The sequence below is a fragment of the Anthonomus grandis genome, chromosome 6, assembly GCF_022605725.1.
Source record: "Anthonomus grandis grandis chromosome 6, icAntGran1.3, whole genome shotgun sequence".
Classification (NCBI taxonomy): domain Eukaryota; kingdom Metazoa; phylum Arthropoda; class Insecta; order Coleoptera; family Curculionidae; genus Anthonomus; species Anthonomus grandis.
Window position 1 is genome coordinate 35,104,005 of NC_065551.1, and position 15,969 is coordinate 35,119,973.

The window sequence follows — 15,969 nt, forward strand, 5'->3', positions numbered from 1 at the left end:
AAGGGATTCAGGCAACTGCTAAAGTAAAAATCAGGCAAATCAAGCCACTAGAAGCTGAGTTATAAACAGAGAACCATAAAGGGTCTAAAGTATAACAGTAAAATACACATGACTTTTAAAAACTGCAATAAAAATTTATCTTTGAGCTGGATTTATTTAAATCTTCTACTGTGTGTATAGAAGGGATTCAGGCAACTGCTAAAGTAAAAATCAGGCAAATCAAGCCACTAGAAGCTGAGTTATAAACAGAGAACCATAAAGGGTCTAAAGTATAACAGTAAAATACACATGACTTTTAAAAACTGCAATAAAAATTTATCTTTGAGCTGGATTTATTTAAATCTTCTACTGTGTGTATAGAAGGGATTCAGGCAACTGCTAAAGTAAAAATCAGGCAAATCAAGCCACTAGAAGCTGAGTTATAAACAGAGAACCATAAAGGGTCTAAAGTATAACAGTAAAATACACATGACTTTTAAAAACTGCAATAAAAATTTATCTTTGAGCTGGATTTATTTAAATCTTCTACTGTGTGTATAGAAGGGATTCAGGCAACTGCTAAAGTAAAAATCAGGCAAATCAAGCCACTAGAAGCTGAGTTATAAACAGAGAACCATAAAGGGTCTAAAGTATAACAGTAAAATACACATGACTTTTAAAAACTGCAATAAAAATTTATCTTTGAGCTGGATTTATTTAAATCTTCTACTGTGTGTATAGAAGGGATTCAGGCAACTGCTAAAGTAAAAATCAGGCAAATTAAGCCACTAGAAGCTGAGTTATAAACAGAGAACCATAAAGGGTCTAAAGTATAACAGTAAAATACACACGACTTTTAAAACCTGGAATAAAAATGTTTCTTTGGGCTGGATTTATTTGAATCTTCTACTGTGTGTACAGAAGGGATTCAGGCAACTGCCAAAGTAAAAATCAGGCAAATCAAGCCACTAGAAGCTGAGTTATAAACAGAGAACCATAAAGGGTCTAAAGTATAACAGTAAAATACACATGACTTTTAAAAACTGCAATAAAAATTTATCTTTGAGCTGGATTTATTTAAATCTTCTACTGTGTGTATAGAAGGGATTCAGGCAACTGCTAAAGTAAAAATCAGGCAAATCAAGCCACTAGAAGCTGAGTTATAAACAGAGAACCATAAAGGGTCTAAAGTATAACAGTAAAATACACATGACTTTTAAAAACTGCAATAAAAATTTTTCTTTGAGCTGGATTTATTTAAATCTTCTACTGTGTGTATAGAAGGGATTCAGGCAACTGCTAAAGTAAAAATCAGGCAAATTAAGCCACTAGAAGCTGAGTTATAAACAGAGAACCATAAAGGGTCTAAAGTATAACAGTAAAATACACACGACTTTTAAAACCTGGAATAAAAATGTTTCTTTGGGCTGGATTTATTTGAATCTTCTACTGTGTGTACAGAAGGGATTCAGGCAACTGCCAAAGTAAAAATCAGGCAAATCAAGCCACTAGAAGCTGAGTTATAAACAGAGAACCATAAAGGGTCTAAAGTATAACAGTAAAATACACATGACTTTTAAAAACTGCAATAAAAATTTATCTTTGGGCTGGATTTATTTAAATCTTCTACTGTGTGTACAGAAGGGATTCAGGCAACTGCCAAAGTAAAAATCAGGCAAATCCAGCCACTAGAACCTGAGTTATGAACCAGAGAACCATAAAGCGTCTAGTTTATACTTAATAGTAAACTTGCAGTTTTAAAAATGGTTATACGTTATATTCGATGCTTGTTACGTTTACATGATCATTGAATCCGTTTTCAGTCTTACCTGATACACACAATTTTTTTCACGTATGTCGTGGTTTTAAGTCTTAAAGACAAAATTTGATGGTAATCACATTTTCAGGACCTCTGAAATTATTTTGAAATAATTTCGATTTACATAATATGTCTCCTAAGTTTGAGAGAGGTTGCTAAGGTCACTCTTCTTCCAGGAAGTTGCAAAGTATTTCCATCCTTCTTCCACGCAGTCAAATTCTGCTTCTCTGTCCTTCTCTCGGGCACTTAAACATTAAATTTTCTCCTTGTTCTAGGCAGTTGAAAAGTCGTTGTCTTTCTCTTAGACTATATATTATTGCATTTTAAGATTCTACATGAAATTCGAAGATATATGATGGGTCATATTTTCGTTCAACTGTTCTGAAGATATTTACAGCGGAATATCACTCATTTTCTTACTTTAAGGGATCTTAGCATTAAAACTATTTGACATAGAGAAAAATGGTTTTCACTTTCTTATACTAGTTTTTTAAGCCCTATTTGATGACAGGAATTTTATTTGAAAAATCTCAATATTTTTTTTTATAAAATAATAAAAATGGGATACCCTATATATTGTTACATATTTGGATTCTACGCAAAATTCTAAGAAATTTGATGGGTCACATGACCTACTTTGGTTCAACCGTTCTGAAGATATAAACAGTTGAGTTAAAATGTGTAAAATTTTCTAAAAGTTAATATAAAAAGAAGAATATTAAAATCTAAATTTAGTAACAATATTACGTTTACATGACTTGAATTCATTTTAAAAACGTTTTCAATCCCTCACCAAGCATGAAAAAATTATTTAAATCCGATGGTCATTATACGGTTTTTTCATTCGACGTTTTTAGACATAACTCAGGATGCACTTCGAATATTTTCATAATTTTTTCACCTTAATACTGGAAAATTCTCGAGGATTAATTTGAGTGTAAAAACGTCTTTTTTGGTTAAGGATTAAGGCAACTAGAGTAGTTTTGTTAAGGGGAATTTTTTTTAAGCAATTTTTACTTTTTCTAGAAATATTTGCATGAAATAATTATAATATTCTTAAAAGAAATTCAGCCAAAGAAAGTATATATCTTTCTCAATAGTTTCATATACGAACGTTTCTTGTACCTCAAAAACATTTTAAGTTAGAGGCAATTTTGTCATCCAAGGTCCATGAATCAACAAATTGAAGCTTTTTGAAACAGAAATTGAAACAGTGAAATTTTTATTTTTTATCTGACATTTTTTAGCATAACTCAAGACTTACTTTAAATATTTTTATATTTTTTTCGCTCTAACACAGAATGATTCCTGAGGATCAATTTGAGGGTAAAAACCTCATTTTAGATAGAAGATTTAGGTGATAAGGGGCCTTTTTATTTAACATAATTTTTTTGCACATTTTCTTAGTACATTTTCACTTGTCTTAGGAATATTTTTATGAAATAATCGGAATATTCTTCATAAAAATGTAGTCAAAGAATGTGCATTTCTTTCTTAATAGTTTCATATAAGAAGTACTCTGAGGTTTGAACTGAAATTGCAATATTTAAATTATTGAACATTTTTGGACATGATTCAGGAACAACTTAAAATATTTTAAAGAAAATTTTACCCTTATACAGAAAAATTCCTGAGGATGGATTTGAGGGTAGAAAATTCATTTTTAGTTAAGGATTTAGGCAACTAGGGGAATCTTAGTTAGGCTAATTTTCTTAAGGAAATTTGACTCTACGTGGAAATATTTATATGAAATAATTGGAATATTCTCAAAAGAATTTTAGTCAAAGAAAGTGCATTTCTTTCCGAAAATTTTTATATATGAACGTTTCTTATACCTCAAAAACTCTCTAAGTTAGAGGCAATTTTGTTCCTTAAGGTCCAAAAACCGACAAATTTGGGGCTTTCGAAACTCAAATTGTGACATAAATTTTTTTTCATTCTTGGAGATTTTTGGTCATATCTCAGGAACCACTGGGAATATTTTTATAATTTTTTCACTGTAATACAGAAAAATTCCCGAAGATGTATTTTAGTATAGAAACGTCATTTTTAGTTAAAGATTTAGGTAATTAGAGCATTTTTATTAAGGATAATTTTTTTGGTAATTTTCTTAGTCAATTTTCAATTTTCCTAGGAATATTTTTATGAAGTAATTGGAATATTCTCAAAAGGGTTTTAGTCAAAGAAAGTGCATTTCTTTCTCAATAGTTTCATATACGAACGTTTTTTATACCTCAAAAACACTCTGAGTTAGAGTCAATTTTGTCATGCAAGGTCCAAGAACCAACAAATTTGTGGTCTTTAAGAATTAAGTTGTCCAATTTAGATATTTATTCATCATCGGATATTTTTGGGTATAATTTAGTAACTACTTGGAATATTTTCATAATTTTTTTACCATAATACAGGAAAATTTGTGAGGACAAATTTGAGGGTAAAAACGTCATTTTAGGTAAAAGATTTGGGTAATTAAGGGCATTTCTGCCTAGGGTGATTTTGTTGCTAATTTTCTTACTTAATTTTCACTTTTCCTAGGAATATTTTCATGAAGTAATTGGAATATTCTCAAAAGGGTTTTAGTCAAAGAAAGTGCATTTCTTTCTCAATAGTTTTATATATGAACGTTTCTTGTACCTTAAAAACTCTTTGAGTTAGAAGCAATTTTGTCATGCAAAGTCCAAAAACCAACAAATTTGAGGTCTTTAAGAATTAAATTGCCCAAATTAGATATTTATTCATTGTCGGATATTTTTGGGTATAACTCAGGAACTACTTGGAATATTTTCATAATTTTTTTACCATAATACAGGAAAATTTGTGTGGATTAATTTGAGGGTAAAAACGTCATTTTAGGTAAAAGATTTGGGTAATTAAGGGCATTTCTGCCTAGGGTGATTTTGTTGCTAATTTTCTTACTTAATGTTCACTTTTCCTAGGAATATTTTCATGAAGTAATTGGAATATTCTCAAAAGGGTTTTAGTCAAAGAAAGTGCATTTCTTTCTCAATAGTTTTATATACGAACGTTTCTTGTATCTCAAAAACTCTCTGAGCTAGAGGCAATTTTGTCATGCAAGGACCAAAAACCAACAAGTTTGAGGTCTTTAAGAATTAAATTGCCCAAATTAGATATTTATTCATTGTCGGATATTTTTAGGTATAATTCAGGAACTACTTGGAATATATTCATAGTTTTTTTACCATAATACAGGAAAATTTGTGAGGATAAATTTGAGGGTAAAAACGTCCGTTTAGGTGAAAGATTTGGGTACTTAAGGGCATTTCTGCCTAGGATGATTTTTTTGCTAACTTTCTTAGTCAATTTTCAATTTTCCTATGAATATTTTCAAAAGTAACTGGAATATTCTCAAAAGGGTTTTATTTAAAGAAAGTATATTTCTTTCGTAATAGTTTCATATACGAACGTTTTTTGTACCTCAAAAACACTCTGAGTTAGAGTCAATTTTGTCATGCAAGGTCCAAGAACCAACAAATTTGAGGTCTTTAAGAATTAAATTGCCCAAATTAGATATTTATCCATTATCGGATATTTTTGGGTATAACTCAGGTACTGCTTGGAATATTTTCATAATTTTTCTACTATAATACAGGAAAATTTGTGAGGATAAATTTGAGGGTAAAAAGGTCATTTTCAGTGAAATATTTGGGTAATTAAGGGCATTTCTGCCTAGGGTGATTTTTTTGCTAATTTTCTTAGTCAAATTTCACTGTTCCTATGAATATTTTCATAAGTAACTGGAATATTCTCAAAAGGGGTTTTATTTAAAGAAAGTATATTTCTTTCGTAATAGTTTCATATACGAACGTTTTTTGTACCTCAAAAACACTCTGAGTTAGAGTCAATTTTGTCATGCAAGGTCCAAGAACCAACAAATTTGAGGTCTTTAAGAATTAAGTTGTCCAATTTAGATATTTATTCATTGTCGGATATTTTTGGGTATAACTCAGGAACTATTTGGAATATCTTCATAATTTTTTTATCATAATACAGGAAAATTTGTGAGGACAAATTTGAGGGTAAAAACGTCATTTTCGGTGAAAGATTTGGGTAATTAAGGCCATTTCTGCCTAGAATGATTTTGTTGCTAATTTTCTTACTTAATTTTCACTTTTCCTAGGAATATTTTCATGAAGTAATTGGAATATTCTTAAAAGGGTTTTAGTAAAGGAAAGTGCATTTCTTTCTCAATAGTTTTATATATGAACGTTTCTTCTACCTCAAAAATTTTCTGAGTTAGAGGCAGTTTTGTTCCTCAAGGTCCAAAAATCGACAAATTTGAGGTTTTCAAAACTCAAATTGTGACATAAATTTTTTTTCATTCTGGGAGATTTTTGGTCATATCTCAGGAACCACTGGGAGTATCTCCATAATTTTTTCACTGTAACACAGAAAAATTCCTGAGGATGTATTTCAGTGTAGAAACGTCATTTTTATTTCAAGATTTACGTAATTAGGGCATTTTTATTAAAGGTAATTTTTTTATTAATTTTCTAAGTTAATTTTCAATTTTCCTAGGAATATTTTCATGAAGTAATTGGAATATTCTCAAAAGGGTTTTAATAGAAGAAAGTGCATTTCTTTCTCAATAGTTTTATATATGAACGTTTCTTGTACCTTAAAACCTCTTTGAGTTAGAAGCAATTTTGTCATGCAAGGTCCAAAAACCAACAAATTTGAGGTCTTTAAGAATTAAATTGCCCAAATTAGATATTTATTTATTGTCGGATATTTTTGGGTATAACTCAGGAACTACTTGGAATATTTTCATAATTTTTTTACCATAATACAGGAAAATTTGTGTGGATTAATTTGAGGGTAAAAACGTCATTTTAGGTAAAAGATTTGGGTAATTAAGGGCATTTCTGCCTAGGGTGATTTTGTTGCTAATTTTCTTACTTAATTTTCACTTTTCCTAGGAATATTTTCATGAAGTAATTGGAATATTCTCAAAAGGGTTTTAGTCAAAGAAAGTGCATTTCTTTCTCAATAGTTTTATATACGAACGTTTCTTGTATCTCAAAAACTCTCTGAGCTAGAGGCAATTTTGTCATGCAAGGTCCAAAAACCAATAAATTTGAGGTCTAAGAATTAAATTGCCCAAATTAGATATTTATTCATTGTCGGATATTTTTGGGTATAACTCAGGAACTACTTGGAATATCTTCATAATTTTTTTATCATAATACAGGAAAATTTGTGAGGATAAATTTGAGGGTAAAAACGTCCGTTCAGGTGAAAGATTTGGGTAATTAAGGGCATTTCTGTCTTGGATGATTTTTTTGCTAACTTTCTTAGTCAATTTTCACTATTCCTATGAATATTTTCATGAAGTAATTGGAATATTCTCAAAAGGGTTTTAGTTAAAGAAAGTGCATTTCTTTCTCAATAGTTCTATATATAAACGTTTCTTGTACCTCAAAAACTCTCTGAGCTATAGGCAATTTTGTCATGCAAGGTCCAAAAACCAATAAATTTGAGGTCTAAGAATTAAATTGCCCAAATTAGATATTTATTCATTGTCGGATATTTTTGGGTATAACTCAGGAACTACTTGGAATATCGTCATAATTTTTTTACCATGTTACAGGAAAATTTGCGAGGATAAATTTGAGGGTAAAAAGGTCTTTTTCAGTGAAATATTTGGGTAATTAAGGGCATTTCTGCCTAGGGTGATTTTTTTGCTAATTTTCTTAGTCAATTTTCAATTTTCCTAGGAATATTTTCATGAAGTAATTGGAATATTCTCAAAAGGGTTTTAATAGAAGAAAGTGCATTTCTTTCTCAATAGTTTTATATATGAACGTTTCTTGTACCTTAAAAACTCTTTGAGTTAGAAGCAATTTTGTCATGCAAAGTCCAAAAACCAACAAATTTGAGGTCTTTAAGAATTAAATTGCCCAAATTAGATATTTATTCATTGTCGGATATTTTTGGGTATAACTCAGGAACTACTTGGAATATTTTCATAATTTTTTTACCATAATACAGGAAAATTTGTGAGGAGAAATTTGAGGGTAAAAACGTTATTTTAGGTAAAAGATTTGGGTAATTAAGGGCATTTCTGCCTAGAGTGATTTTTTTGCAAATTTTCTTAGTCAATTTTCAATTTTCCTAGGAATATTTTCATGAAGTAATTGGAATATTCTCAAAAGGGTTTTAGTCAAAGAAAGTGAATTTCTTTCTCAATAGTTTTATATACGAACGTTTCTTGTACCTCAAAAACTCTCTTAGCTCGAGGCAATTTTGTCATGCAAGGTACAAGAACCAACAAATTTGTGGTCTTTAAGAATTAAGTTGTCCAATTTAGATATGTATTCATCATCGGATATTTTTGGGTATAATTCAGGAAATACTTGGAATATTTTCATAATTTTTTTACTATAATACAGGAAAATTTGTGAGGAGAAATTTGAGGGTAAAAACGTCATTTTAGGTAAAAGATTTGGGTAATTAAGGGCATTTCTGCCTAGGGTGATTTTGTTGCTAATTTTCTTACTTAATTTTCACTTTTCCTAGGAATATTTTCATATATGAACATTTCTTGTACCTTAAAAATACTTTAATAAGTTAGAGGCAATTTCGTTATCCAAGGTCCAAGAACCAACAAATTTTTTACACTTAAATTGGCACTTTTAGATTTTTATTAATTATCGGACATTTTTGAGCATAACTCAAAAGCCACTTGGAATATTCTTATATCTTTTTCACTTAAATACAGAAAAATTCCTAAGGATGAATTTGAGGGTAAAAACATATTTTTAGATTAAGAATTTCGCTATTTACGGCATTTTTCCTTAGGGTAGTTTTTCATTGTTCAATCACACTATTTCGAGAATATGAAATGATGATAAAATAATTGAATTATTCCTAAAAAGGCTTGGAATATTCTTCAAGAGGTCTCACCTTACGCTGTTATTCCAGGATAATTATATTATTGCCAAAAGACCTATTCCTGTGGAATAGCTCTGCTTGACTCAAGTGTGTTTTCAAAGCTCCCTCTTGCCTCCAAAAAGTAGCATAATTCAACTGCCTGGAAGAAATTAGAAATTACGTTGAGAAAAGTTGTTGAGAAAAAAAGAAAACTAATATCAACAGAATTGCATAAGAAAGAGAGGTACCATCCTGTTGTTGGGCGCCAAAAATTAACCATTTCGTAATATCCATGTGGATTAAGATATAGAAGTAAATTAATGATCTAAATAGGACATTTAGCATAACAATATGATTAAAAGACTAAGGGATAACAAAGGATTTCCACCATTGCTTAAAATTGTATGGGGTTCTGATCACTTCCTTAAAATTACTCAATAAATGGATCCCAGGGGTTTATGTGCTAATTTCCATAGTAATTATCTCAGTATTTAGGCAAATCATCATAATTCTAGAGGAAATCATGATCCTGAGAAAGATCTACAGTCAATTGTAAAAAAATCAGTGATTAAACATAAAGAGTTTAACAGTCAAGTAGGTAAGAAACCTTTTGTGAGATGAACAGTCAAATATGCAAGAAACCCTGAGAGAGTACAACAGACAAATGGAGAAATATTGTAACAATTCAATGCTTACTGAAGAAATCCAATTAAGGGGGCTCACTATATTAACTCCATATAAATCCGACTTGATCTTAGTCTTTAGATACAGTAAAATTAGAGCGCTTTTTCAACTCCTTATATTATTTATAAACCTCTTTACTCCAATAAAATTTCATATAAAATTTACCCCCTCTAGCCTCCAGAGGTCTCCACCATCATCCCCAAGAGGACAGCGACTATGACGTCATCACCGCTTACGTCATGGAGGACTCTAACTCCCTAAACCACGAGAATGAGTTACATTCAGGACCTGCCTCAATTAAAGTAAGTTAATTTTGTTCTTAGTTAAATGGAATGAAACTTGTTTATAGTGTGTTAGTGATGAGAGGTGGTGGTTAATGTAAATACTAGACTTTTTGTTTTTTTTTATGAAAAAATTGGTATTTGCACACAGCGCTAAAAATGAGCACCAAAATTTTTTAAATTGTTTTATAGTATGAATGACCAATGTTAAAAATAACTTATACTAACGTCGCTATACTAATATCGCTGTGCTTTGCTGTTTGCGCCATAGGTTAGCGCTAGACAGCGCCCATCTTTGGGACATGGGTTTACTGTAGATTACTCTTTGGATGGAATAAGGCATGCTCGAGGTTGTAACAGTGCTCGTGTTGTTAAGAAGGTAATGTCGATTGCATTTTAGACTTTTTATTTATCCAATAAATGCTGTAGCTAAGAATATTCCTGGAGTTTTTATGTAATTTTTAATATATTGTTCAGGAAATTTTGACCAAAGGATTTAGGGTTAAAAACTTGGTTTTTGGCTTTTAGGATTTGTTCTCTTAGGATGCTAAATAGTTGGACTATTCTTCAAAGGGCTTTGAGTAAAGAAGAAGAGTTTTCTGCCCAATAATTTAATTTATAAATGTTTCTTGTACATCAACAAGTTTTTGAGTTGAAGAAGATGAAGAGCAACCTAATTTGCAAATTATCGAAAATCTAAGGCAATATCTTAAGATGCATTACAAATATTTTTATAATTTTTGTGGATTTAAATACTGTAGCTCCTGAAGTTGAATTTGAGTGTAAAAACGTCGTTCTGGGTTCAGGGTTTAAGAAACTAGAGTAGTTTTGGTTAAGGTATTATTTGGCATAATTTTGCTAAGGTAATTTTCACTATTGTTGGGAATATTTTTGTAAAATAATTGTGCCATTCTTAAAAGAGTTTTAGGTACAGAAAGGGAATTTTTTTGCTTGATAATTTCATATATAGATGTTTCTTGTAGCTCAAAAACTCTACAAGTTAGAGGCAATTTCGTCAGTCATGGGCCAAAAGTTACCAAATAATTATTTATCTTAATATAGTAAATCTAACTAATTTAGAGTCTTTTGAATTTTTGAATATTTGATTTTTTGAATTTTTAATTTTTTGAATTTTTAAATTTTTGAATTTTTGAATTTTTGAATTTTTGAATTTTTGAATTTTTAAATTTTTGAATTTTTGAATTTTTGAATATTTGATTTTTTGTATTCTTAAATTCTTGAATTTTTCAATTTTTAAATTTTTGAATTTTTGAATTTTTAAATTTCTTAAATTAAATTCTTTGAATCCTTTAAATTTTTTTAAGTTTATTAATTTCTTAAAATTTGTTGAATCCCTTGAATTATTTGAAGTTTTTAACTCCTTTAAGTTATTTGAATTTTTTAAATCCTTTAAACTTTTTAAATTCTGTAAATTGTTAAAATTTTTTAAATTCTTTAAATCTTTTAAGTCTTTCAAATCTTGCAAATCTTTTAAAGATCTTAAATCTTTCAAAAATTCTTTTAAATCTTTCTTTATTAGAACCTGTCAAATCTTGTTAATGTTTAGAATCGTTTCAATCCTTTGAATCTTTTATATCCTTTGATTTTTGTAAATTTTTTGAATTTCTTAAATCTTTCGAATTTTTAAAATTTTTTTAAATTTCTTAATTTCTTAAAATTCTTTGAATCCCTTAAATTATTTGTATTTTTTAACTCCTTTAAATTTCTTAAATTGTTTAAATTTTTCAAACCCTTTTTTTAAAACTTTTTAAATTCTTTGAATCTCTTGAATTTTTTGAACTTTTCAAATCGTTTAGTATCGTTTCAATCCTTTCAATTTTTTGATTTTTGAATTTTTAAATTATTGAATTTTTGAATATTTGAATTTTCAAATTTTTAAATTAATAAATTTTTAAGTTTTTAAATTTTTAAATTTTTAAATTTTTAAACTTTTAAATTTTTAAATTTTTAAATTTTTAAATTTTTAAAGTTTTAAAATTTTAAAATTTTAAATTTTTAAATTTTTAAATTTTTAAATTTTTAAATTTTTAAATTTTTAAATTTTTAAATTTTTAAATTTTTAAATTTTTAAATTTTTAAATTTTTAAATTTTTAAATTTTTAAATTTTTGAATTTTTAAATTTTCAAATTATGAATTTTTTAATCTTTGCATCAGGTAATCCTTTTTAAGTTCTTAAATACTTTAAATTCTTTAATTTTTTTAAATTTTTTTGAATTCAATAATTTCTTAAAATTCCTTGAATTATTTGAATTTTTCAACTCCTTTAAGTTATTTGAATTTTTTAAATCCTTTAAATTCTTTAAATTTTTTAAACTCTTTTGAACTTTTTAAATTCTTTAAATCTCTTGAATTTTTTGAACTTTTCAAATCGTTTAGTATCGTTTCAATCCTTTGAATTTTTTGGTTTTAAAATTTTTAAATTTTTAAATTTAGAATTTTTTAAATTTTGAATTTTTTAATCTTTGCATCAGTTAATCCTGTTTGAGTTCTTAAATACCTAAAAATTTTTAATTTCTTTGAATTCTTTAAATTATTTAAATTTTTTAAATTCATTAAATACTTAAAATTCTTTGAATCTCTTGAATTATTTGAATTTTTTAAATCCTTTATAGATTCCTTAAATTCTTTAAATTCTTTAAAATGTTTAAATTCTTTAAACTTTTTAAATTCTTTAAATCTCTAAGTCTTTCAAATCATTCAAATCATTTGAAGATTTTAAATCTTTTAAATCTTTCAAATCGTTTAAGTATTTAGAATCGTTTCAATCCTATGATTCTTTTGATTTTTCTGATTTTTTAAATTTTTTGAATTTTTTGAACCCCTTAAATCTTTTGAATTTTTTAAATTTTTTAAAGTTTTTTGAACTTTTTAAATTCTTTGAATTCTTTGAATCCTCTGAATCTCTTGAATTTTGTTTTTTTTTAATCTTTTGAATCTCTTATTTCTCTTAAATCTTTCGTTTTTTTAAATCCTTTGAATTTTTCGATTGTTTTGAATTCTTTGGTATCTTTTGGAAACCCTTGGAAATTTTTCCAATCTTTTAAATAGTTGAATTTGACTTTTGAATTTTTTGATTCTTTTGATTTTTTCGATTCTTTTGATCCCTTTGATTATTTTTATTCTTTCTTAAAATTTTCTTTGGAATAATTTGGAAACATTTTGAACCCTTATGTTCTTAAATCCATAAATCTGTGAACCTTTGACGTTTAAATTTTACTATTCCTAAGAATATTTTCACGAAATAATTTAATTATTCTTAAAAGAGTCTTGGGAACAGAAATACTACTAGTAATCATTGATTATTATTTTAATAAAATATTCCAGGAACATTCACATTTCTAAGGGGACCTAAGCTGACTTTGCTAAATCTTCTTGAAGTATTTACAAACATTTCAGAACATTCATAGAATGTCTTACCTAAAATAATTAATCAAAAATATTCTTTTTATATGAAACAAACAACAGTTGCACAATCAAGGAATATTCTTAGAACAACCCATTTTTTTGGCGTATTTATTGGGTAAACTGTAGAATACCATTACATAGTTAATAACAAAAATAATTGACTAATCAGTAGCATGGTTAGGAGCATGCTATTCTTACAACTAAAGTTCAAATTCAAAAAGAAAAAAATACATTGAAACGCGAATATTCCAGAGCACAGATTCATTAGAAGACGTGAACTCGGTGAACTCGGGGGATACGAACAACATTGAGCCCGGCACCGAGTTACCTGAAGATAATAATAAAATCCACATAAACGACGAGAATTGGACGGACATTAATTTGAACGAGGACGATTCCAGGACGGATCTTAAGGAGGAATCCAGGAACGTGCAGAATATGTCGCACTCACAGGGTCTGGATCTGGAGGGAAACATTGAAAGTCCTACCTCAGATCGAGGTAAGAGAGTCCATCGATTGATTCAGTTGCTTATTTTTATTTATTAGATGTGATAGGGATTTTTTCATTAAAATCCATTAAGATAACAGAATTTTTACTAATGGAAATTAGTTCAGACTGGTTTTGTTCTTTCTTGTCTATTTGATATTATGTTTAGTGAGTTACTCTCCTTGCATGTTTTTCCAGAAACTTAAGTAAGCACTCATGTTTAAATCTGGCAATAAGGCTGATATAAGTTACTGTAGGTCAGTTTGTAATCAAAAATCCTGTATTTAGTTTCTATTCATTAAATTTGAAGTGTTAAAATAGCCCGTTTTTTAGGTGAAAAACACTTGGGCCAAATCTCCGTAGTCCGAGTACCAGAAAGCATGATGCAACCACCAACACCTCAAGCGAGACCGGACGAACTACCGGTTAGCAACCTGGTGGACCACATCTCCCTGCCCACCCCTTCGAGGGAGGCATCGCTCACCCAAAAACTGGAAATGGCCCTGGGGTCGGTGTGTCCCCTGCTACGCGAGATCATGGTCGATTTCGCACCGTTTCTATCAAAAACCCTCGTGGGGTCTCACGGGCAGGAGCTCCTGATGGAGGGCAAAGGACTCACCACGTTTAAGAACAGCAACTCGGTAGTGGAGCTGGTGATGCTGTTGTGCTCGCAAGAGTGGCAGAACTCGCTGCAAAAACACGCCGGACTCGCATTTATCGAGTTGATCAACGAGGGCAGATTGTTGTCGCATGCTATGAAAGATCATATTGTGAGGGTGGCCAACGAGGCTGATTTTATTTTGAACCGGATGAGGGCCGACGATGTGTTGAAACATGCTGATTTTGAGGTGAGTGTAATGAAGCGAAATTTTCGGTTTAAGGGTCAGTAGGCTTGGCAATCACCAGTAAAATGAGCCCTAGTTAAAAATCTTGTCTGTTTTATTCTTCCTTAAGTAGTATAAACTCCTAGTTATTGACTAGGTGTAAAGTGCTATGGGATGCGTCCTAAAAGGGGCCAAAATACAACCGTCTCAGAGTGGTTTTCATGCCAAAAAGAGGGTCAAAAGTCGATTATTAGGCATTCTACCGCATCTCACTTCTCTAATATGCTTTGGATCATCTTGAAATGCCACATTTCGTATGTAATTGAACCATTCACAGTCGTGAACCATCAATTCATTGCGATCGTCAATGATTTCCGGGTCTCAGATCGGTTTTCATGCCAAAAAGAGGGTCAAAAGTCGATTATTTGGCATTCTACCGCATCTCACTTCTCTAATATGCTTTGGATCATCTTAAAATGTTACTTTTCGTATGTAATTGAACCATTTACAGACGTGAACCATCAATTCATTGCGATCGTCAATGATTTCTGGGTCTCAGATCGGTTTTCATGCCCAAAAGAGGGTCAAAAGTCGATTATTTGGCATTCTACCGCATCTCACTTCTCTAATATGCTTTGGATCATCTTGAAATATCACTTTTCGTATGTAATTGAACCATTCACAGACGTGAACCATCAATTCATTGCGATCGTCAATGATTCCTGGGTCTCAAAGTGGTTTTCATGCCCAAAAGAGGGTCAAAAGTCGATTATTTGGCATTCTACCGCATCTCACTTCTCTAATATGCTTTGGATCATCTTGAAATGTCACTTTTCGTATTTAATTGAATTATTCACAGATGTGAACCATCAATTCATTGCGATCGTCAATGATTTCTGGGTCTCAGATCGGTTTTCATGCCAAAAAGAGGGTCAAAAGTCGATTATTTGGCATTCTACCGCATCTCACTTCTCTAATATGCTTTGGATCATCTTGAAATGTCACTTTTCGTATTTAATTGAACCATTCACAGACGTGAACCATCAATTCATTGCGATCGTCAATGATTTCTGGGTCTCAGATCGGTTTTCATGCCAAAAAGAGGGTCAAAAGTCGATTATTTGGCATTCTACCGCATCTCACTTCTCTAATATGCTTTGGATCATCTTGAAATGTCACTTTTCGTATTTAATTGAACCATTCACAGACGTGAACCATCAATTCATTGCGATCGTCAATGATTTCTGGGTCTCAGATCGGTTTTCATGCCAAAAGAGGGTCAAAAGTCGAATATTTGGCATTCTACCGCATCTCACTTCTCTAATATGCTTTGGATCATCTTGAAATGTCACTTTTCGTATTTAATTGAACCATTCACAGACGTGAACCATCAATTCATTACGATCGTCAATGATTTCTGGGTCTCAGATCGGTTTTCATGCCAAAAAGAGGGTCAAAAGTCGATTATTTGGCATTCTACCGCATCTCACTTCTCTAATATGCTTTGGATCATCTTGAAATGTCACTTTTCGTATTTAATTGAACCATTCACAGACGTGAACCATCAATTCATTGCG

At 30.1% G+C, this 15,969-nt stretch overlaps 1 protein-coding gene across 6 annotated transcripts in view; it reads left to right on the plus strand.

Moving 5' to 3' along the window:
- Positions 1 to 15,969, plus strand: part of LOC126737822 (neurobeachin) — a 529,789-nt gene that overhangs the window by 258,000 nt on the left and 255,820 nt on the right. For 4 of the 6 annotated variants that reach the window (XM_050442884.1, XM_050442885.1, XM_050442880.1 and 1 more), the window contains 4 exons: positions 9,548 to 9,675; positions 9,926 to 10,033; positions 13,334 to 13,580; positions 13,902 to 14,416. In XM_050442884.1, coding sequence (XP_050298841.1) covers positions 9,548 to 9,675; positions 9,926 to 10,033; positions 13,334 to 13,580; positions 13,902 to 14,416 — 998 coding nt within the window. The remainder of the gene's footprint in view (positions 1 to 9,547; positions 9,676 to 9,925; positions 10,034 to 13,333; positions 13,581 to 13,901; positions 14,417 to 15,969) is intronic. The other 2 variants (XM_050442881.1, XM_050442883.1) reach the window with 1 other exon arrangement.